This window comes from Coccinella septempunctata, chromosome 5 (assembly GCF_907165205.1).
Source record: "Coccinella septempunctata chromosome 5, icCocSept1.1, whole genome shotgun sequence".
Lineage (NCBI taxonomy): Eukaryota > Metazoa > Arthropoda > Insecta > Coleoptera > Coccinellidae > Coccinella > Coccinella septempunctata.
The window spans coordinates 19,100,437-19,123,539 of NC_058193.1; the positions used below are offsets into that span (position 1 = coordinate 19,100,437).

Consider the following 23,103-nt stretch of genomic DNA (forward strand, 5'->3'; position numbering starts at 1 on the left):
ATATGAACTACTTATATTTTATCTACATCTATCCACAATCAGGAATGTTGTGAGTCAAGAGAATGACAAATAATTTCCTTGTATTAGGAGACCCAAAAAGATGATGGCCGTTGAGAGTTTCATTTTCAGAAAAGATCTGCAACGATAAAATGGAAATTATTATTTGAGAAATGAACACTCCCGTATTGACAAACTATTACATATGTGAAAGGTAATTTAGTATGTAAGTTTTCCATTGAAAAAATCAGAGCTGTAAGAAACGTGGCCCATGGCAATTCTTGAGGATCATAAAGCAAGCAACAAAATACCATTTTATTTGTAGCCAACAATTCTTCCGTGAGTCATCCAACAATTTTCCATCGCAACGAAGACGACCGAAAAACGGTGATTTTATTGTTGTTGAGACTCACAAATAAGTAGGTTCCATTAATCATTCTCTCGATCTTTCCTAATGCTTTTATCCTAGGCACGGCGAAGTATAATGATGACACAATCCGATGTGAATATGGAAATGAAAATTCCCAATATCTTTCGAACAAGAAAATCAAGATCATGTAAGTGTAAGTAGGTATGAATTGTAAAGTTAAACAGTTTCTATCCTTCAGTTCGAATCCTTTTTCTGAGAATTGGACATAACTGTGATGAAAGCGGTCGTGTGATATTTTCTACGCTAAAATAGAGGTAAAATAAAAATAATTTTTTTGTGAGGAATTGAGGAACATTGAAATAAGTAGATTTATATGATTTTTGCATACATTGCCTTTTTTTCACTCTTCATCCAGTAACTTTGCCGCCTGGAAGTATGTAGTAGTATGCATCAAATCCTGTAGTTCTGCGTTTTTGCAAACCTGTTTTTGATGTTTGCCTTATGAATAATACAAGTTTGTGAGCGCCGAACGCCGAAGTCGTGTTTTTTTCAAATTTTGGCGCTTATGACCCTAAAACACTAATTTCTGAAAAAAAATTTCAGGGCGTTTTCAAAGAGGACTAAATTGGCTACAATATGATAATAGAATGGTCTCTGTGGACCCAATAGTTTCCGAGATTCACACCTCACACCCGTGAGGTTCCACCTAGACTAGAACTAGAAAATTTTTGAGTGAAATTTGACTCTAGGTGGAACCTATCTCCGATAGGTCTTAAGTCAGGTGAACAAGCTCAGCTTGAACATCATCATTCACACTTCTCTTTTTCTTCAACATCCCATCATAAAAGGAGAGGGCTTAGATGGTATAATCAGGGTCAAAATTCATTCAAAACAACAGTATAAAAAAAAATGATAAACTTTGAAAGGCTTAGTCTTGAAAACTATTGGATCTACAGAAGTAACAGTTCAAGTATCATATTGTAGCAAATTTAGTTTACTAGTATCCAAAAACTAGTCCTTTAAGGTTATAATCGTCAAAATTTTAATAACGATTTTTGACAAAGTTACGTTCGGTGCTCGAGGACACAAACTTGGACTATTCATTGGACCAACATCATAACCAAGTCTGCAAAAAATCAGAACTATCGGATTTGATGCATGCTGTGTAGTTATTGGACTATATTGGATTGCTTCATAGTGCTGTTAGGACTTAAATCAAAAAATAACATACATCGAATTTTGAACCTACTAGAGAATACGAGGACTGAAAATCGTAGAATATTCGTATTAGCTCTCATTTTTCATTGAAAATAATTTCGCAATCAACAGCTAATGCGAATCATTCTCTGATTTTCCTTTGGACATTTTTCCAATTTATTTTTTTTTCAAATCAATACCTGTACCGTGAAAGCTGATGGCGCTAAAGCTTGTTTTTCGAGTGGGCTATGTATTCTCTGTTCATTTAATCAAAGATTATAGAGTAGAAAGATGGGAAACGAGGCGACTAAAGCGATTTGAGCGACATCTGTGTGTCACGCGTGTTATTAAAACGCTAGGACTGGTTAAAATATTAATTTGAGTGCCATTTGCAGAAATATATGACATTTTTTAAGATTTCAGACGTCAATTTTGATCAAAGAGGTTTTGAATGTTTTGACTCTCAAACGCTTTTTGTTTATCTGGCTCGTTCTAGTTGCCGATTTTTGGAGTTTTTTGCCTTATTTCTTGGTGAAAACTTCAAAATATTGTTCGAAAATTATTGAATGGTGAAGAACGGTGGATAAAATAATAAAATGTATTTTACGTGATTAAGTTTTTCACTCAACTAAGGAAAATAGAAGCGTAAGTATTAAAAGTCGTAACATGTGAATCGGTCATTCATTGATTCTTATTTTCAGTGCTCCGAAGTGGATAAAATTCTCAGGGCTTGAAGACAATTACTTCAGCAAACACTACTACACCATGTGCAATGAACATTTTACTGCAGGTCAATTGAGAACTGTTCATCGACGTAAATTGTTGTATGCAGAAAGCATCCCTTGCATAAACGGCCTATTAAGTGAATATGATGATCTTTATAGGTCCATTCAATGATTCTCAATTGCTACACTTTCAATATATTCAGAAATGCAGAGGTTTTATTGATTTCCATTTGGGAACCAAGTGACTGTCAAATTGTTGTTTAGAAAGTCAAAGTTTTATGAAACCTGCTGTGAGTGTTCTGTTCATTCATTAATCAATTTGTATATTGTGTCATGAAGAGACCATATCATAGGAAATCATAAAAAAAGCACCAAGAAACTATACTGACATACAGGTCTTGCATATGTCTGCAATATTTGTATATTTTACAAATTCAACTAAGTTCATTAATTCAGAACAACCTATTGTACAGAAACAACACCTTCGACGTATAGCAGATCACCATATACTTTAGTGTCCTAGGAAAAGCTTCATTTATTGCCCACTATTTCAATTTCTGTAAATTTTTTATGAATTGCAAATAAACATATAGCACAACCAACAGCGTTTTTCGTTGATATCAATGGATTCCAAACAATGTTTAGATGAAAACTAACATCCTGATCACAAAGCAAAACCATACTTTTGTTTTGTCGCTCAGGATGTTTGTTTTCTGATAGAAACAAAGTCAATATTGGAATGCAATACGAGAAATAGAATTCGAATTTCGCGCCCCTCAATCAAAAAACAGAAAACTGTTATCAAAAAGTATTCCTGTATTGACAGTGCGTTTTTAGCGCCATCTCATTGTCACGCGTGTTTTCACTGGCCAAAATGTAGTCGGTTTTTAGTACTAGCGATATGAGGGCGTTTCCTATCTTTCTACTCTATAATCTTTGCATTTAATCTAATCGTATCCATTGCTGTGCGCTTTCCATTCTGAGTTCAGTGATCTGAACATCATTTCTGCGTTCACGTATTTCAGGTCTGCTGAACAGATTTTAGAGCAAAGGATTATAAGATATGTTTGTACTTTCTCAATTAAAAAAATGTTAATAAGTCTTACCAGCAATCTTGTCCCCATTAATTTGCTGCTGCATTTGACTAATCATATCATGGGCCAATTTTACTCTGGAGTTAGTTTGATTAGAATCAATAGGTGCAGTAGACGGTCTTTTTCTACAATTTCATTGAAATCAGTAAAGAAAAAATTTAATTTTGGACTTGAAAATACTCACGGATTTTTACCAGACGTTGGTAATTTTGGCTTAGAAATGCTATTGACTCTATTCTCCAATTCGTTGATTTTAGAAGAGATATCCTAAGGAAGCTGGGATGAAGATAATTTTATATTTGATTTATATTTATTTACCTTGCATTTGGCTATCATATTTTCGGATAATTTTCGGACGGAAAATTTTTCACCTTCAGAACTTTTATACCCCGCAGTTGACAATTTGGATTATTGGAATGAGACTTGTCAAAATGTGACATTTTGTTCATGCATGTTTCAATTTTTTCACGGAATGAATTGTTGAAAGAAAATTAGAGGTTTATTTTCGAAAACAATGAAAAAGAACGTCTCCCGAAATGCACTTCGTGAAAATTATTCCAAATTGTTGGAAATTAGAGCAGCTTGAAATATTGCTGAAATGGGAGGTACAGAAAACGCATTTAATTCCATTAGGCGCGGTTCTCACTGGAGCGATACGATAAACGATGCGACAGGTGATTCGATAAGCAACCCGACCCTGATTCGACACGGCTCTCTTATAACCGTGCAAACGTAATGGAAGCAACTAATTCAGTCCACACTGAAGCGATCGCGATACTACATCGATAAATATCGAAATCGCGTCGGTTTGGAGGACACAGCTGCCAGGTCGCTTCAGCGACAGAAAGGTGATTGAGAATCAAATCGGAAAAAGTAGCATAGAATTTCGTAATTGATTGACAATTAAGCGCTTAATTTGGATATCGTATCGCTTCAGTGTGCACTAGAGTGTTGCGAAGATAAAAGTTGCATCGGGCGATAAAAGATTGCTCATGTTGCATCGCTTGTCGTATCGCTCCAGTGAGAACCGCGCCTTAGACGCAACTTTCATAGAAATCACTTTTATCTTTTATAATTCAATTTGGAAGATATTTTTGGAGGAATTGAATAAAACGAATATTTTTTTATAATCCTGAAAATTGGTTAAGGTTTGAGGACCTGTACTTGTAATAAAAACGGTTAGTTCAAAATGGATAAGTCTAGTATTTTTCGACGTAAAATTCAATACTCTACGACTTATTATGGATTATTCTCTCGAAATTGCCAGTTCCACAGAAGATATGATCGAATAACCGCGAAAACCTTGGATTATAGATACAAGGAATGGAAAATAAACATTTGTTATTGTCCAAAAACTGGAGTGAGATAGTTGCTTAGTGTCGCCAATTACAATTGAGATAGTTGAATCTGACATCATTGACACGTCAATTTTCCATACGAAAAAGTAAAGGCTATACAAATTTATTTATTTCACGCCACTGCGTTAGTGTCGCTCTAGACAGAGAAGCATCGAATGTTTGTACCACAACAAATACATTCATAGCTCGTCAATGTCCATTCCATGTTTTTAGGTTTCAAGGCGAAAACAACCCTTTCATGGGCACATTTTAGTACCCTTTGTCAAAAATCTAGGATATTCATATTGGCATATATGTGATGGGGCTATTTTAGTAATTAATGCTTTGGTTGCAATTTTGATGTGCTTGAGACGGCTATGATACAAGACAGCCGTTTCAGTTTGCCATCAAGAGGTAGTCAAAAAAGAAGTGGCTCCTTATCAAAAAAGGCACCCTTTACTAGACATATATCTGTAATCTACATGGACTAGTCAGGAATTTGCCAAATATGCTCGCAAAAGGCATTGCAATACTTTAATGTATTTCTGGTTTAGAATCAAACATTTATGTACTTGCTAATGCAATAAGTTCTCCAGATAGTCAATTAGGCTTGAAGACTGGTGGAAAAGAAAAATCCAAAACGCTTCTAAATAACAAGATTTTCGACCTTTTTTAATGTCATACTTTTCAGACTCTTTCAGGCCCCACAATTCTGTCTTTGATGAAAAGTGCTCTAATAGATGTTCAGCAATGAATACATCTTCACCTATTCAATTCTGAGATAAATGAATTATGTTACAATTAAAACATTCAAACTAGAACTGAAGTGCATTCTTAAATCACATATGTACAGTTATGAAACACTTTTCACTTCATTGAATACATTTGGTAGCTTATTTTGAAGGTTAAAATGGCATATTTAATGATAAAATGAGCTACCATATGGAAGCTTATTTTTATCATTTTACTCCCTCCTTTGAATGGTCAAACGAATTGATTCTATGCAAGCACAATATCTTCAGTTGACCTGGATATTTTCAGCCGTTTAGTAAATAAACATCAAATTGTAATTTTTTGTGATTGACACATGGACAGAATAAACTTTGAGGCCTCTCTTCTCTTGATTGGAAGGTTTTTAGATTGTCTTCTAGGCAAAGTGCAAGCATTAATGAGTAGTGAGAATGAAAATGTGTACAAATACCTTGCATTTCAAATATCTCAAATGTCTCATTGATTTCAAGGTGCATGTCAGGTGTCACCGGACACAAGCATGTCGGGCATGACCGGACAAAAATAATTTCAATATTTTGTTATAAAAAAGCCGAAGTCATTAGATTCTAGAAAATCTCCCAAAAACAAAATACTCCAACAAAGATCAACGAACAAGATACTGTATGCTCAGCACAATCCACCAAAGTGAGAAACCAATGGTCAAAAAGAAAATATTTTCGATGAACGAATTCATAAAAAAAAATTTGTGATAATCTCGAAGAAATTTTTCCAGTTCCTAATGCTGCGAAACACAGAATAGTCAAAAAACTGCTTGAAAAAAGCATTCCATTATAAATGACTTGAAAGAAGAAAATGTAAATGAGGCTAAAGGTGTATGAAAAATTTGAACGAAAGTTTAAATCAAAATATTTCGAAACTAGTTGAAAAAAACAGAAACTAAAATTTTCATCCGAACAACAGGAGAGCAGGATATTCATTTTTTTATTTGCCATGAATGTTTCGACGAAGACTGGATCCAGTGTTGTGAGCAGAGACAATCCAAGGTTGTCTTCTGGTTGTGAGTGTAATGGATTGGTCTATGGCCTCTATGGGGGATGCTCTTACGTAGAAAAGGGTCATACGTATCATAGGTGTGATAATTGTTGAACTTTAGCTTTTTTCAGCCGTATATAAAAAATTTTTCGTGTCCGATGTTATCCGCTAGTCTTGAAGAAGTTCAAAATGTTCACTTTATTTTCTTTGAACGATATATATTTATTTTATGAAGTGACATGTGAAGTATATGTGGAATAATCATTTCAAACTAAGTTTTTTGGAAAAATTCCGGTACTATCCGACTTTCCTCTAATATAATTTATTTCTCTCAGAAGTAATAAGATGCAATTCGAATTAAAAACTTTACAGAATAATTCTATAAAAATAAAAATAAGCTATATTATGAACATCCAAACCATATGAGGGGGTTGAGAAAATTTCAATTTCATATTGAATGAATCCATGTTTCATGTTTTTTTGTACCCTCAAGAATGTGAAAGGCTATTTGTAATATGAATAAATCACAGTAAGAATCTCAATATGTTCAATTCAATATAATATTGAATTGATGTGGTCGATACTTGTTGAAAATGCACAACTAAAGTAAGGAAATTGATTATATGATTTTCATTAGAATAAGTTTTCAGTTATAGCGTCCTCTATACCTAATCAAAGTATTTGCTAGTGTCTTCCCCTCTGCTCCTAAAACTTTTCACATCTTCTGAAATATTCTAAATGTCAGGTATAGAAAATGAAAGAATCATCGTTAATTTGATGCATTTGGATGAATGATTATAATCTAGATATTCAAAAAAATGAATTTTTCAAACTAGGCCTTAGGGAAAAATCGCAATTCATAAAATTTCAATTTAGCTATAGAAGGCACGATAATTTATCTTTCATAACATTCTGCCGCTAGTTCCATCAAAGAAAAGAGGTCACACAATTTGCTTTTGACTGATGCATACCAATTTTTTCGGATGCTACAAGGGTAGTTAATCCACCTTTTCAATTTTTTGATAACATGTCAATCTTTATGGAACAAATTGATTTTGTTTTTTTTTAAATCATGTGGCATCATATTTTCAACATTCCTGAATAACTTTAGGGTTTTTTCTTTGGTCTATCCACTTCATTTGTATGAATATAGCTGTTTCACGAAAAACACATCGCGAAACAGTACTTTCGAAAAATTGATAATAATCTGCAACATTTGGATAAAATGTTAAAATGACAAAAAAGTCTCTGGATTATAAAAAAAAGTATATTTTCACTCTCGTTTTATTTTCTCCCAAATTTTCAAGTAAGACTTCTTGCACGTGAAAATCTTTATAATTTGCTGATTTTCAATACAACAATCCAAAACGCTATCTTGTCATTTCATCTAAAAAATAAGTACATCACAATCTAAAATTTACGTTTAAACACAAAATTCCATAGCCTACTTGACGAAAAAATTTTTTGAACGCACGTTATAATAACAACTACATGAAACGATTACCAGTATAATTCCACTAATTTCGATAAAATGAATCGAAAATATGATGCAGTGGTTCTATCATTTTTATGAATAGATTTTATTGATTACGTAGTGACCATGGAAGAATCATGAGTGTTCATCTTCGAATGAGACTTCTCAAGGATAAAAGGATGACTCTATATTTCAATAATGTTTGCTATTCCTTACCACTCTCGTGTCCTCCCAAATTATCCCTAACGCGAAAAAGATAATCATTTATTCTAATAATAAGGTATCTCATCTCATCTTCTACCTAGGAAACGAGTAGCGTAGCCGTGAACTCATAGTTCCCCAGTCGTGTTTTTTCGTATTTTACTTCATTGTTTCAATAATACATAGTATAATTATGACGTCACTGGTTAAATCATATTTACCAGAAGTCTATTTAAATCCTCCCAACATATTATTAATAATCATTCATTGAAACAACTCTCTTGCAAGATACCTATCGATTTTTTGACCACTTGATTCAGTATGGTGAAATTTGTATGCATCAGTTTGAATTTGATTGTTCTCTTTGCTAGTGTCCTTTGTGCTAATATCAAAAGAGCTGCTGTAAATTCCGAAAGGGAAGGAAGACATCTTTTGATCAGGAGAGTGCCTGCAGTTGAAGAATTTCAAAGTGATATTTATGAAGTTTATGCTAAGCCCTATAACTATGTGAGTGAATTATTCACTTGTTTCCTTCTCTATTTGAAATAGCCAATAACAGGCGGGCGCGATTTGTACCCGAATGAATGATGGTTTCCTATAATATACCATCTATACAAAATTCAAATAATAAGAAAAAATCACTCAGATCTAATATTTATTAAGAAAATGCATGTTTCCAGAATATTACTAACGATCTCAACTGAATTGAAATCATAAGCTTCTGCGGTTGAAAGTGGTCGCTCTTTTGAAACTCTCGCTGTCAAATATATCAAACGACATAATCTGCCCCACAGGTTCTCCCCTTTTTTAAATTTTTACCTTTCGATGAGCATTTGCTAGTCGTCTTCAGGAATTTTCTTGTTTTTGAACGGAAGATGTTTTTTTTTCAAAAAGAAGTGTGAAATATAGGTATTTATTCATCCTAGCTTTCATAATCAACCTAGATATTTTTATCAAATTCGTTGCACATACCTACATCTTTTCTCCATTGAAGGACAGCTTTGGTCTCTGAAATACGAGGATGTATTGATATCTAGTTAGCCTAGACCAGTTCCATGCATAAATAAAAATATTGCGTTACCATAGCAACGAACAATAATTCATTAGAAGTGTCAGTGTGAAGTTTGAGGTCGAAAAAGTGAATCAGAGTTACGCAATAAATTAAAAGAAAGAAGGTGTCCACCGAAATTGTGAAAATCGTTAAATTGCAGTATCGAGCCATCGTCAAGTATCTGTATTTGAAAGGGTAAAGAGGTAAGCAGATTTACAAAGATATGCTTAATACCCTTGGTGATAAATGTCCTTCGTATGCGACCGTTAAAAATTCGACTACAAGCTCCAAAAGATGTAAATTTTCCATTGAAGATGATGACCGATCGGCAAAGCCAGTTTCTGAGGCAGTCCCCAAAAATATCGATGCAGTTCATGACATGATTTTATCAGACCGTCAAATTGGACTAAATCGGATATCTGAAGCACTGAATATTTCATACGAACGCGTTCATCATATAGTTCACGTCAATTTGGACATGAGAAAAATTGCTGCAAAATGGATCCCTAAATGTTTTAATGATGACCAAAGGCGTGCAAGGGTAAAAGCATCGCGTTCGACCTGTGAACGATGTAGACTTCTTAAACCGAATTGTTACTATGAATGAGACTTGGGTACATTTCTACGATCCAGAAACAAAGCAACAATCGATGGAATTGCGACACTTGGTTTTTCCAAGACCTAAGGAGTTTCGTGTCCAAAAATCTGCTGGAAAAATTCTTGCTTCAGTTTTTTGGGATTGCCATGAAGTAATCATGATTGATTTTTTGGATAAGGGCAGAACAATAACCGGAGATTACTATTCGACATTTCTGACCATTCTACGGGAAAAATTGAAGAGAAAAGACGCGGAAAGCTATCCAAAGGTGTTTTGTTTTTGCGGGACAACGCCCCTGCACACAAATCATATGTTGCCATGCAAAAAATTCGTGATTTAGTGTTTGAATTACAAGAACAGCCGCCTTATTCACCAGATTTGGCTCCATCCGACTATCATCAACTATCATCTCTTTCCTCAACTGAAAAAAAAGTTTAAAAGGTCGTAAATTTTCTTCCAACGAGGAGGTAATAAAAGCTGTGAAGGTCCAGAGACGTTGCAGGTTCGCTGTAATAAATGTATCCAATTAAGAAGAGAATATGTTGAGTAATAAAATATTTGGACATTAAAATTTTGTTTGGTTCCATAGCAGGCTAAGAATTTTTCAATATATCCTCTTATTTTATATTTCTTTCGGTAATGTGGAAGACAACGCATTTGATCGAAAGACTTTTCTAAAAATCCTCCCTCCTTCCTCAAGACTATAAATATGAACAAAACATATTTTTTGTTATCGGAGTCGTCGTGATCCACATGATTCAACCATCTCTTGTAAGAACAAGAAATTCTTCGGATTAATCTCTGGACACCTGTATATGCCTGAAGAAGAGATACGTCAAGTTGTAGAGTTTTCAGGGTTAAAACATTTCTATTTTATATTAGCATAACCAAAACACCAGTGTACCTGACTATTATCTATATTCCAGGATTTGCATAAAATAATAGCGGTATCGGTTTTGAAGAGTGAGGAAATATCTGGAGAAATCACCTTTACCCAGCTACCTGCAGGACCTGTGCATATTGTAGGGAATATAACAGGATTGCCTCCCGGTAAACATGGATTCCATATTCACCACTCAGGAGATCTCAGAAATGGTTGCGAGAAATTAGGACCCCATTTCAACCCATATTTTGTAAGTTTTGGAGCCATTATGTGATGGAAATGATAATCATTTTAAGTATCGAATGAACGATCTGCTGAAATAAAATTGCATCTCAAGATTTCAAACATTATTTCGGAAAATGAAGTTGATATAAGTAATTGAGTTTGTTGGTATTTCAACCGCAATTGAGGTGCAACTTCTGTGAAATATAGACCTACGAACGTATGTTGATAAGAAGGATTCGTTAAACCTTCAAAACTCAATACGAGAGATCGTATAAATTAAGAATTTGAGGCATTCTTTTAAGAATGTCTCAGAATAGTGAAACCTCAACCAATCCGTCATCCGATGAAACAGCTATAAAATGCTATAAAAATTAATTTTTCAGCGGTATAATATTGAAAACAACATTTTTGTCCCTTGTCTTCTCTCCTTCTGCTCAATTTCATCTGAGCCAATTTTCTGGTTTCTAAGAAAAAATTAAAAATTACTATTCATCTGCATCTTTAGGGAGCTGTATACGAGCAGTGGTTGTCAAAAATATTATATTAGTTATATAAAACACTCATCCTGGTTTTATAAAGCTTGATCGGGGAATCAACGCTTGATTGACGAATAGACTTCAATTTGTTTTCTATCGATAATTCAGTCATGATCGTTCAGAATATCATTCTTGCATCAAATTATAATGTTCATTTTTCCCTTAAAATTATTCTCAATTGCTACTTCTTCAATATATTCAGAAATGGAAAGGTTTCAGTGATTTCGTTTTATAAATCCAGTGACTGTCAAATCGTTGATCGGACGATCAAAGTTTTATGAAACCCGCTGTCACACTATCTGTTGACAAGGAATCATTCCTTAAATTTTTTTTCAAGGGTGTAAATGAATATTGACATCCTTTACATAAACATAAAACATAATACATGTATGGTCCTCATATAAATGATTGAAATATAAAGGGTGACTGGTGACGTAAGGAACAACGTCGAGGTGGAGATAGAGGACATCAAACTGAATGAGAATTTCAAATGTCCCATAAGGGTATTCGTTGATATGGTAAATTTTTCGCTTATGTTTCACAAGGTTGTTCCTATAAGCATTTACCGCTAGCACATGAAAAAAAAAATAGAAAAAATTGCAGGCCCGTTTTCCAAAAATTCAATTATGTACTTGTCAGGTGAGAAATATCTCCGAAACGAGTACCCTTATGGGACATTTAAAACCCAAATTCTCAATCAGTTTGAGGTCCTCTATATAATGCTCAGTAAGAAGCAGCATAGAGTATTCAAAGTCACCTGTGATGTTTATAAAAACCCAAGTTCAATTATCTAAAATCTACCGAATATCAGAATCGAAGTATCCTTACTAAGTATGCATAATCTCAATGCATATTTCACTGCTGATTGATAGATGCGTCGTGGTTCATAAAATGCGTCCCAGCTTTTGGATAAATCTGATCTGCGATAGGTATGATACGTAGGATATAAGCATGAGGAATTTGAATTGACACAGCGTATTCAAAAGAGCCCATAGATATCATACACCTGATTTTTCAGATTTTCGTAAAATCGATAGGGAGCTATTTAATGTTAAGAATTCCTATACGCTATGTAAATAGGCAGCAATTGGAATTTGGTAAAAATTAATTTCTTTGCTGGCCGAAATATTTTGGGTCCCTTAAGTTCTTAACGATAATGCCACTAGGGGAAAGTAGGATAGCACCGGACAGCGGTTATCACCGGACATTCATCGTTTTCTTGGATTCATCATTTTACCCCCTCCTTTGATTGGCCAAACGAACTGATTATATGCAAGCGCAAACATACCTTTAGTTGACCTTGATATTTTCAGCCGTTTAGGAAATAAACATTAAATTGTGATTTTTTGTGATCGACACATGGACAGAATAAACTTTGAGGCCTCCCTTCTCTTGATTGGTAGGTGTTCAGATGGTCTCCTAGGCATAGTGCAAGCATTGATGAGTAGTGAGAATGAAAACGTGTACAAATACCCTATATTTCAAATATTGTAACGGGTTTTCCTCGGTGCACTCGAGCGCCAGCTATTCTTTAAGGGAGAATAGCAAACCTACCCTGGTAGCTACTAGCCGAAGACAAGGTTCCTTGGTGTCTGAGGTGCTAGCGACAACCAGTGAAATTCAAAATCAACGCACACAAATTATATTTGTCGACTCTTACAAGGAAACACAAATGGCACTATTACAAAATTCGTACAGTGACTCGAAATCAGTGAATTTACAGGTCAAAACGGACGGAATGAAACGGGATCCGATCTCAAAAGTTATACGCGGGTTTACGGACTTGCTCGCCAGCCAGAATCTAAGACGCACACTTAACGGACAGATATCGGACTTCAGCTAGGTTAGGGGGTGAAAAATTACAACACAGAGTCACGACAGCTCACCCTTAGGCTCGTTCGGCACTCCCCGGGTATCCACACCAGCAGAATGCCTCCCTAACCGTAGGGGTGAACACGGAACGAGGTAAAAGACAGGAACTGAGGAAAGGGTGGGCCACCCCAAAGTGCCTTCGGTACCCCCCGGGTATCCACACCAGCAGGGTACGTTAATGACAGTAGGGGTGGAACTCAGACTCGTGTATAAGACGGATGCAGACGGAGAGTCGTCTTACCTAAGTTTCTGTTTGGCCACTTACACTTCTGATAATCACCTAATATGGTGAACAGTAATTAAAAATTAAAAAAAAAAAACTAAAGAAGAAAATTCTGTCCCGGACAAATAAAAATGAAAAATTCTAAACTATTTAAGCACGGCGGACGGTAAGCAAAATTTTGGCGTGTGAACTCGGCAAATCATTCGAAGTCAAATCGTAAGTCAGCACTCGGTGAATTAATCGTAAGTCAACACTCGGTGAATTAATCGTAAGTGAAGTGACCTGCGGGGGAACATCTGATTTTATACCCACAGTGGGGGGTGGAGGGGTTGCGGAAATCAGATGTGTCCGGACAGTCGAAATTCGGTAAAATATGCGTCGATGAATACGTTTTAATTTCGACTCATCTGTGATAGCGAACAAAAACACTCGGTTATCTTCCAATTCAGGATGTTTTATACGGTGCGACATCGTTTTTAGGAAATGAAAACGGAATAAAGAAGGTGCGGAATGTTTACAATTCCGAACGATGTCGGAATCCTGAATTGGAAATTTGAAAAGATTTCTCGGAAAATTAATTCAAAACAAAATTACTTAAAAATGAAAACTAAAATAATTATTCTAAAATGAGGGGGTAGGTTTGAAAACTACCCTCTCGTTACAATATCTCCCTAGTAAATGGCTAATTGATTACAAGGTGCATGCCGGGTGTCACCAGACACAAGCATGTCGGACATGACCGGACAATATTTTGTTATAAAAATCCCGAAGTCATTAGGTTCTAGAAAATCTCCTCAAAACCAAAACACTCAACGAACAAGATACTTTATGCTCAGCACAATCCACCAAAGGAAGAAACCAATGGTCACAAAGAATATTGTTGATGAAAAATTCACAAAAAAATGTTTGTGATGATCTCGAAGAATTTTTGCCAGTTCCGAATGCTGCAGAGCACAGCATTCACACACTTACAGCAGATGCTCTGACGTAGAAAAGGGTTATACGTATTACAGTTGTGATTATTGTTGAAATTTAGCTTTTTTCAGCAGTATCTACAATTTTTTTTTCGTGTTCGATGTAACCCGCTAGTCTTGAAGAAATTCGAAATGTTCACTTTATTTTCTTTGAACGATGTACTCTTGTTTTATGAAGTGTATGTTTGTACCTTTTCAGGACATGTAAAGTATATGTGGAATAATCATTTCAAACTAAGTTTCTTGGCAAACTTCGAGAATTAACTTGTTTTTTACTATTCATTGTCCGGTACCCGTACTTCCCCTAAGTACTTTGTTGAAAACATACCAGGTGGAGTATTGTTTCACGTTATTACACTTCGGTAGAATAAGGAAGAGTTCAGGAATTTATCAAAATGATCCAGACCTATCACCAGTACAGGGTGGGCAAAACTCGTTGTCTACTGAGGGGATCTCGAGAACTACATCAGCTAGAAGAAAACGGATGACACATTCTTTTTCACATTTTTTTTTTCATGACTAATCCAAATCTGAAAACAGAATCGGCCTATCATTTTTAGATTTCGAGTTATAAATAATAATTGAGATTTTGACGATTCCGAAAAGTTCTCATAACTTTTTTGTCTTTGAAGTTACAGATCTTAACTTAAACCCTCTAAGGCACTTTTATACGTAGAATCTACTGACAAAATGATTTTTACAATTCAAAAATAGCAAATTCAATGAAAGTTTGCATTTAAAAAAATTGAAGTTCATTTTGAGTCGTCAGTGAATTCTACGTGAAAAAGTGCCTGTAGAAGGTTCTAGTTTCAGATTTGTAACTTCAAAGACAAAAAAGTTATGAGAACTTTACGAGATTCTCAAAAATAGAAACGAAATATCGTAGGAGGCTGCGGTTTTCACTATTCTTTGTATCTCCTAAAAAGAGCTAGAGAATGTGCCATCCGTTTTCTTCTAGCTGCTATAGTTCTCGAGATCCTCTCAGTAGACAACGAATTTTGCCCACCCTGTACATCGTATTCAGTGTAACTGTTCTATTAGGAATATTATTTCATCATGTGAATATCAAAATCTTGTAATATTCCGCCTACAACATATCATGAAGACATTACAAACTTTGCTCCATTCAAACAAAACTTGATCTTCAATAAATTCTTTTTGCTCCTTTCAGATTTATTTCGGAATATTTATAACATAACATAACATAACATAATTTTATTAATCCTGTAAGACACATATGACAGTGTATAGGACATGTCAGGAAGAAAAGAAAATTCATATGGTAATTACATACATAATTACTCCTAATTTTTATTTTTTTCAATTCACTATATATACCCAGTGATATTTTCCATCTGACCTGTGAATTGAAATTTTTCAATTAGAACATTTATTTTGAGACTTTTTTGCGAGCTGATGGCGAATACGTATAGTAAGATTCCTATGTAATATCAGCGAAAAATTTGCCATATTAACGAAGTAATGGGAGTTCATAGTTTCAGTATTTTTTCGTAAATCAGTACTTATCTCAGGAACTAGTGTCATTATGGGAAATTTATACCCCAAATCCTCATTCAGTTTGAAGCCCTTTATTTCCCTTTAATCGTTGTCCCGTACCCAGTCACCCTCTATAATTATCGAATATGCCCGTTCAACACCAAGTTTTTATATTGTGAACCATTAAAAGATTTTCCACTGAAAACCAAAAGTCAATACAAATGTTCAATATTTTATTCTAATATATGCCTAACAGTTACAGCATGGAGGTCCCCTCGACCCATTAAGGCATGTTGGTGACATTGGAAATATAGAAGCTGATGACGATGGAACAGTAAAAATTAATAGGATCGATAATTTCGTACAACTGACTGGTTATCCTAGAGGAGTCGTAGGCAGAGCTGTTGTGATAACTTCGAATCAAGATGACTACGGCAGAGGTGGAGATGCTAACAGTCTAGTCGATGGAAATTCCGGAAAACCACTAGTATGCGGTGTGATAGCGTACACAAAATAATGATTGTAGTTGTTCTTGTTTTTTTGTGAAATATAAAATCGAGGGTGTTATGATTCTTAATTAAAGAGTAGTGGACTGTATTAAAAGATAATTGAGTTGGAGATGGTATAAAAACATTTATTGAGAATCATTCACAACCATAAAATGAATATGTCACCTGCATGAAGCTAATACAGTAAAAAGCAACTAATATTAACAGCATCTATAAACTCAGAGAGACAATATCCAATTAAAAACAAGAGATGGTCCAGAGCAGTTCAAATGAGAAGTCACTTGATGTCAGACTTAGACGTTGAGGAGTTCAATAAATTCAATATCAACACAACGGTTACACAGTGATAGGGCAATCAATTGAAAATTGATTGCGAGAGCCTCCTTTTTCTATCAGAAAACGCGAAGGTTAGAATACTGAATTTTAAAGAGAAGACGCGAGAGTACAGAGAAATAGGCCCGAGGTGAAACTGCAATGTCTAAGTCTGATCATCAACGAGAAATCGATACATTAAATTTGAGTTGATCAATAATGTTAATGTAAGTATGAGCAGAACAAGAGTAGCACAAGTTAAATGAGAAGCACAGAATTAATGAATTTGAAAAGCACTAGAATATTAAAAATAATATGAAAAGGGCAATAAATTCTAATTAAATGAGAAGTTCGATAATAATTAATTAAATGAAAAGGACAATCATAATTAATATGAGAAGAGCATAGTATAATTCATATACATTGAGATGATCTTGAAGAGTGCAAAAATTTATCAATGAATTCAGCATTTACAGAGACGAACTGCTTACAAGTAAGCACGATTAGAACGTTCATCAGAAAAATAGAAGAAACAATTGATAAATTAAGAGAAGTCATGAGAGTACTGAGTTGAATAAATCTCTAATCGTAGATTTTGAGATGTGCTGAAGGCTGAGAAAACTAACATGCATGTTGAGTCCGATGAATGAATATAGAAGAGAAACAATGAGAGTACATATTATAAAGAGTAGACCATACCAAGTGAGTTGACATGAGTGTTCGAGCAGACTTTCCAGGGTGGAGCCTAGGTCGAGGTGTATCGAGCAATGTCATTGATCGCTTAACGAAAGTTGAGGTGTTCATCCTGTTCTGAAGAAAACAGCTACATCCAGGGTCCACCCTGGAGAAGATGAGGATTCATTCATCTGAAACTCAACACCATGAATTAGTCATATGTATAACGAGGTGATCATAAGAGTTGTTATAAAATGATTAAACTGATTCTAATAATTAAGAGAAGACAATGAATCAGATATCAATTTTATGGAGATGAACTTGAGAAGTTTCAATCCTGGTGCTACATACCCATTTTCATGTGAGAAGATCTAGAGAAGTCTGAAAATCTATATAAATTATGAAATATAATGAAATATATAGTTCTGAGACGACAACGGTTCGAGTTGAGTTGAGTAGACATTTCAATTGAGCAGTGCTCGCAAGGATTCGGAATCTATTTCTAGATTCTGAATCTCTTGCACGTGGACTTAATTTCTACAGAGTGAAATGGTCATGAAAATGGTGTAATTTATAATTTCGAGCAGTCTGAGAGTACGTTACCTTATGAGATGAACAATTTAGCACCAGGATTGTGCGAGAAGACTTAAAAATTGAGAACAACTAAAAGAGGTGAACTTAAAATGAGGTGTTACAAAATCACATTGATAGCAGCGCGAAGTTACTTCTACGGAGCTAACAAAGAGAATCTTAAGAAAAATATGTAAAATGTGTGGTTTTTCACTTCTGAAAAACACTGAGAGTGGGGCCGCTGCGTCGTTCAACCAGCGCACTGCAGAATCGTGGTACCATACGTGGCCACCGGAGCTGGTCAGGAGCGTAGGCTAAAGAGAGGTCGGAGGGAGGCTTCGCTCAATTTTTAACATTCCGCCCGCCATAACTAACAGCGTTAGTTATCGAGATGACTAGACAGGTTGAAATTCTTTCTTGGTTGCTTCGTCTGGAGAGGTGACTGGTAGAATTGCTTTCTTCGAGATTGGTCGGGTTAGAGTGGACGTGGAGGTGTTGAGGGTACATGGTCATTACTCGCCCTAATGGCCACTTACAAGGAGGCAATCGCTCGTCATCAGTGATGAGAAATGGACGAGATGGTCTAACACGTTGTTCTGGTAATTGTCCCATGAGTTGTTGAGCTCTTATGCCTCGTTGCCTTGCACATAAAACACACTTCAGGATGTGGGATTTCACTGGGGCTCTTCTTCCAATGATCCAATATTGTTGTCGGATGGTGGACAGTGTGAGTTGTGTACCTCCATGGAGTGTTCGTTTGTGAGCAGAATCTATAATCAGAGAAGTCAATTGAGAAGCTCGAGGAATTATTGCAGGATGCTTGCTATCTGGGTCTAATAGAGTGTTGGTGATTCGTCCTCCTACACGAATGACACCTTCATGGTCGATGAACGCCGTGAGTCTACTGAACACATGTGAGGATGACAGAGCAGTACCATTTTGAAGAGCCTTGAGTTCTTGAGGAAAATACACTTGTTGAGTAGCCTTGATCCAATAGATCCTTGATTTTTCCGAGTCAGTTGAGGTGAGCGGAGTTGAGAAGTTCAGAGTTGAGGAGTGTCTGAGTCGGGCGAGGACTCTTAAACAGAGAGAGGTAATTCTTAACAGTATATTGAGAGAAGAATACCTGTATATAAGATCCCACGAGTAGTCTTGAGTTACGGCCGTGAGGAGGTTCTTGGTGGGTCTTGCTTCAGATTCGGGGTCAATTGTCGTTGCCGGCTGACGATTGGGCCAGGAATCTGGTGACTTGGAAATCCATGGTGGTCCCGTCCACCATAGAATGCTGTTCAGTAGTTGAGATGACGAGAAGCCGCGAGAAGCACAGTCCGCTGGATTTTCCTTGCCGGAAACGTATCTCCATTGTGCACCTGGAGTTAGTTCTTGGATGAGCTCTACCCTGTTTCGAACAAAGTCCTTCCAGCGAGCGGGGTGAGATGTGATCCACGTGAGAGAGACTGTTGAGTCCGTCCACAAAGTCGTTGAGTGTATCTGTGTATCTAAAACACGATGAGCATAATTAGTTAACTTGGCCAAGATGAGAGATGCTGTGAGTTCGAGGCGCGGGATTGTGAGGCGTTTCAACGGCGTTACTTTTGTTTTTGAGCAGAGCAATGTGACTTTGGATCCTGTGGACGGTGAGCGGACTACGAGATAGAGGACTGCTGCCATGGCAAGTTGAGAAGCATCAGAGAAACCGTGAAGTTCTAAGGTAGCATTTTCTTGGGTGCCTACCCATCGAGGAGCACGTACACTGGCCAGTGATTTGAGATCTTCTCTGATGTTGCACCATCTTTCTGTGAGTTGAGGTGACAGTGGTTCGTCCCATGACAGTTTCTGGAGCCAAAGTTCCTGCAACAACATTTTGGCCCTGATCGTGACAGGGGATACTAAACCAAGTGGATCAAAGAGTTGAGCGATATGAGATAACATAGTACGTTTAGTTACCACAGACCCAGATGAGCTTGAGTTGATCTTGAACGAGAAGTAATCCTCTTGAGGATACCAGAGGAGGCCTAGAAGTTTCGTTGAAGTAGGACAGTCGTCAAATGAGATCGGCGATGGTGTATCATTTCTTCCTCGGTTACCATCTTGAGCGTACTAGGAGAGTTCGATTGCCACTTTGCTAAGGGGAGGCCGCCCGCCATGCAGAGATTTTTCAAGTCGATAGCGATTTCTGAGAGTTCTTCCTTCTTGTCTGCACCACCATAGATATCATAAACATAGCGACCTTTGATGAGTGGTGGAATGGCGAGTGGATACTTGTGACCTTCATCTTTGATGAGCTGGAGGAGGACTCGGATGGCCAAGAAGGGAGCAGCCTTGGTTCCATAGGTGACGGTGGTGAGGTGGTACGTCGCTATCTCATCTTCTGAGTTTCGCCAGAGAATGCATTGGAGATCCCAATCGTATGGATGCACCATGATCTGTCTATACATCTTCGTGATGTCTGTGGAAAACACAAATTTATAGCGACGTACCCAGAACAATACATCAATCACATCTAACTGAAGTTTCGCTCCTGTGTGCATGATGTCGTTCAGTGAGAGGCCTGTTGAGGTGGGACTGGAACCATTGAACACTACTCGCAATTTGGTGGAGGAGCTGTCTGGTTTGAGAATTCCATGATGCGGCAAATAGTATCTGGGATGCGAGATGTCTGAGGGAGCCTTCTTCATGTGCTTGAGTTGTTCGTATTCAGTGAGGAAGTCCGTGTACAGCTGGCAATATTCTTGGTTTCCCTCGAACTTGCGAAATTGTCCTTGGAGGCATCGGAAGGCACGCTGTCTGGAAGATCCCAAAAGATTAGAAGATGATTATAATGGGAGTCTTACCATGTATCGTCCAGAAGGAAGTCGAGAGAGAGTGGTCTTGAGGTGGTCTTCACATTCCTGCTCGTCAGCAGTGAGGTGACTTATGGAGGTGGACTTGACTTCTTCTTGTTCCCAGAACTTTTCGAGAAGGCTTTGAAGGTCAGATTCTTGAGTGGCATGGTATAGAGGAGACACACTTGAGCAGACTTCTTGATGAGGGCATATTGGACCTAGGACCAAACATCCAAAGATCGAGAGCTGAGCTGTTGGAGTTGACCCATCTGGCCCTTTTCGGAGTTGAGGAAGAATCATGGAACCATAGACATCAGCACCCAATATGATGTCGATTGGCCTTGAGGTGTAGAACTCTTGATCGGCGAGCTTCAAATTGTCGAGGTGTGGCAAACGTGGTCGTGTGCAACAATTGAAAGATGGTAGATTAGTAAATGGAGATGACAAGATATGAGCATTTATATTCACGGTTTTGTGATTGTGAAGAGATTTCAGTGTGATAAATACTGATCCTCTTAATCTTGAGGCGGCTCCACCAATTCCAACGATGGTGACTTTGGATTGGCTTCGAGGAAGGCTGAGGTGTCTTGAGAAGTCTTCCGAGATGAACGAGAGTTCCGATCCAGAATCGATGAGGAGTCTTGCGTTGTACGAGATGACTGGTGTGATGAGCGGTCGATAATGAGATGAGCTGTCTTCGAGGGGTTTTGATGACTGCCTGAATACTTTAGGCCCTTTTCGAGGTGTCTGGCTTGGCTTCGCTGGTCTTTTGAGTAGGCTTGGATGAGAAGGCTTGAGGTGACTTTGGTGAGACGGCTCGGCTGAGGGGGGTCGTGTGGCCGTTTTGGCTATTAAATGAGAAGACTATTTTTGAGCAGATCTTAGAGGACACTCTAGACGAGGCGACATTAGAGGCGGCATAGTGAGAGTACGAAGATTTCGGTCTAGAGCTGGGTCTCATAATAGAAACGAGGACTTGTTTGAGACGAACATTGAGGGGTCGAGAAGATCTTATCGCAAAGAGCAGCCAAGAGGAGATGTTTGTCCTCGTATTGAGAAATGAGACTTCCCCAAGCTATGGGAAGTGAGGTGTGCCAGTGAGAGCCAAGCGACAGATCTACTTCAGAGGAGTCGACTGAAGAACAGATCTGAGGTAATGGAGGCGTTTAGCATTAGAAATTGAGGAGTTGAATTTCGAGGGACTGGGAGAGGTCCCTAAAAGGCGGGCCAACTTGAGTAGTCGCCAGAGAAGACTGGTGATGAGATGTCTGAGCAGACGAGGACGAAGCAACCGGTTGAGATGGCGTTTGAGGTGGCTTGAGAGACTCCTTGAGATGACGAATGCTTGTGGAGATGAAGGCATGAGCAGGCTTATTAAGAAAAAAATTTATCTTACTCAAAGTATTAGTGGTCGAGGTGCACAATTCCATGAGAGGGCAGAGAGGAGAACTATGATTAGTGAACGATGATAAAATTCCAACTCAATTATCCGGCCCGAAGGACCAAATGTTAAAAAATCGAGGGTGTTATGATTTTTAATTAAAGAGTAGTGGACTGTATTAAAAGATAATTGAGTTGGAGATGGTATAAAAACATTTATTGAGAATCATTCACAACCATAAAATGAATATGTCACCTGCATGAAGCTAATACAGTAAAAAGCAACTAATATTAACAACATCTATAAACTCAGAGAGACAATATCCAATTAAAAACAAGAGATGGTCCAGAGCAGTTCAAATGAGAAGTCACTTGATGTCAGACTTAGACGTTGAGGAGTTCAATAAATTCAATATCAACACAACGGTTACACAGTGATAGGGCAATCAATTGAAAATTGATTGCGAGAGCCTCCTTTTTCTATCAGAAAACGCGAAGGTTAGAATACTGAATTTTAAAGAGAAGACGCGAGAGTACAGAGAAATAGGCCCGATGTGAAACTGCAATGTCTAAGTCTGATCATCAACGAGAAATCGATACATTAAATTTGAGTTGATCAATAATGTTAATGTAAGTATGAGCAGAACAAGAGTAGCACAAGTTAAATGAGAAGCACAGAATTAATGAATTTGAGAAGCACTAGAATATTAAAAATAATATGAAAAGGGCAATAAATTCTAATTAAATGAGAAGTTCGATAATAATTAATTAAATGAAAAGGACAATCATAATTAATATGAGAAGAGCATAGTAT

At 36.9% G+C, this 23,103-nt stretch overlaps 2 protein-coding genes across 2 annotated transcripts in view; one reads left to right on the forward strand and one right to left on the reverse strand.

Annotated features, from left to right (window-relative positions):
• The window catches only part of LOC123314575 (centromere-associated protein E-like), a 66,782-nt gene extending 62,941 nt beyond the window's left edge, over positions 1-3,841 (reverse strand). Inside the window, exons 1-3 of the mRNA XM_044899935.1 lie at positions 3,702-3,841; positions 3,568-3,650; positions 3,396-3,508 (exon numbers count right to left, since the gene is read on the reverse strand). Of these exons, the coding sequence (XP_044755870.1) occupies positions 3,396-3,508; positions 3,568-3,650; positions 3,702-3,719 (214 nt within the window). The 5' untranslated portion in view covers positions 3,720-3,841. The remainder of the gene's footprint in view (positions 1-3,395; positions 3,509-3,567; positions 3,651-3,701) is intronic.
• Positions 3,842-8,403: 4,562 nt separating this feature from the next.
• On the forward strand, positions 8,404-16,572 carry LOC123312956 (superoxide dismutase [Cu-Zn] 1-like). The gene is made up of 3 exons (XM_044897584.1): positions 8,404-8,666; positions 10,735-10,941; positions 16,275-16,572. Exons 1-3 carry the CDS (start codon positions 8,481-8,483, stop codon positions 16,533-16,535), a joined length of 654 nt encoding a protein of 217 aa, XP_044753519.1. The 5' UTR covers positions 8,404-8,480; the 3' UTR covers positions 16,536-16,572.
• The last annotated feature ends 6,531 nt before the right edge of the window (positions 16,573-23,103 follow it).

What these genes read in the sequence shown, in the direction of transcription:
- LOC123312956 (XM_044897584.1), top strand. Translation starts at nt 8,481, where the DNA reads ATGGTGAAATTTGTATGCATCAGTTTGAATTTGATTGTTCTCTTTGCT. An exon ending in ATGCTAAGCCCTATAACTAT is followed by an intron (nt 8,667 to 10,734) that starts GTGAGTGAATTA and finishes TCTATATTCCAG; the next exon opens with GATTTGCATAAAATAATAGC. An exon ending in CCCATTTCAACCCATATTTT is followed by an intron (nt 10,942 to 16,274) that starts GTAAGTTTTGGA and finishes TATGCCTAACAG; the next exon opens with TTACAGCATGGAGGTCCCCT.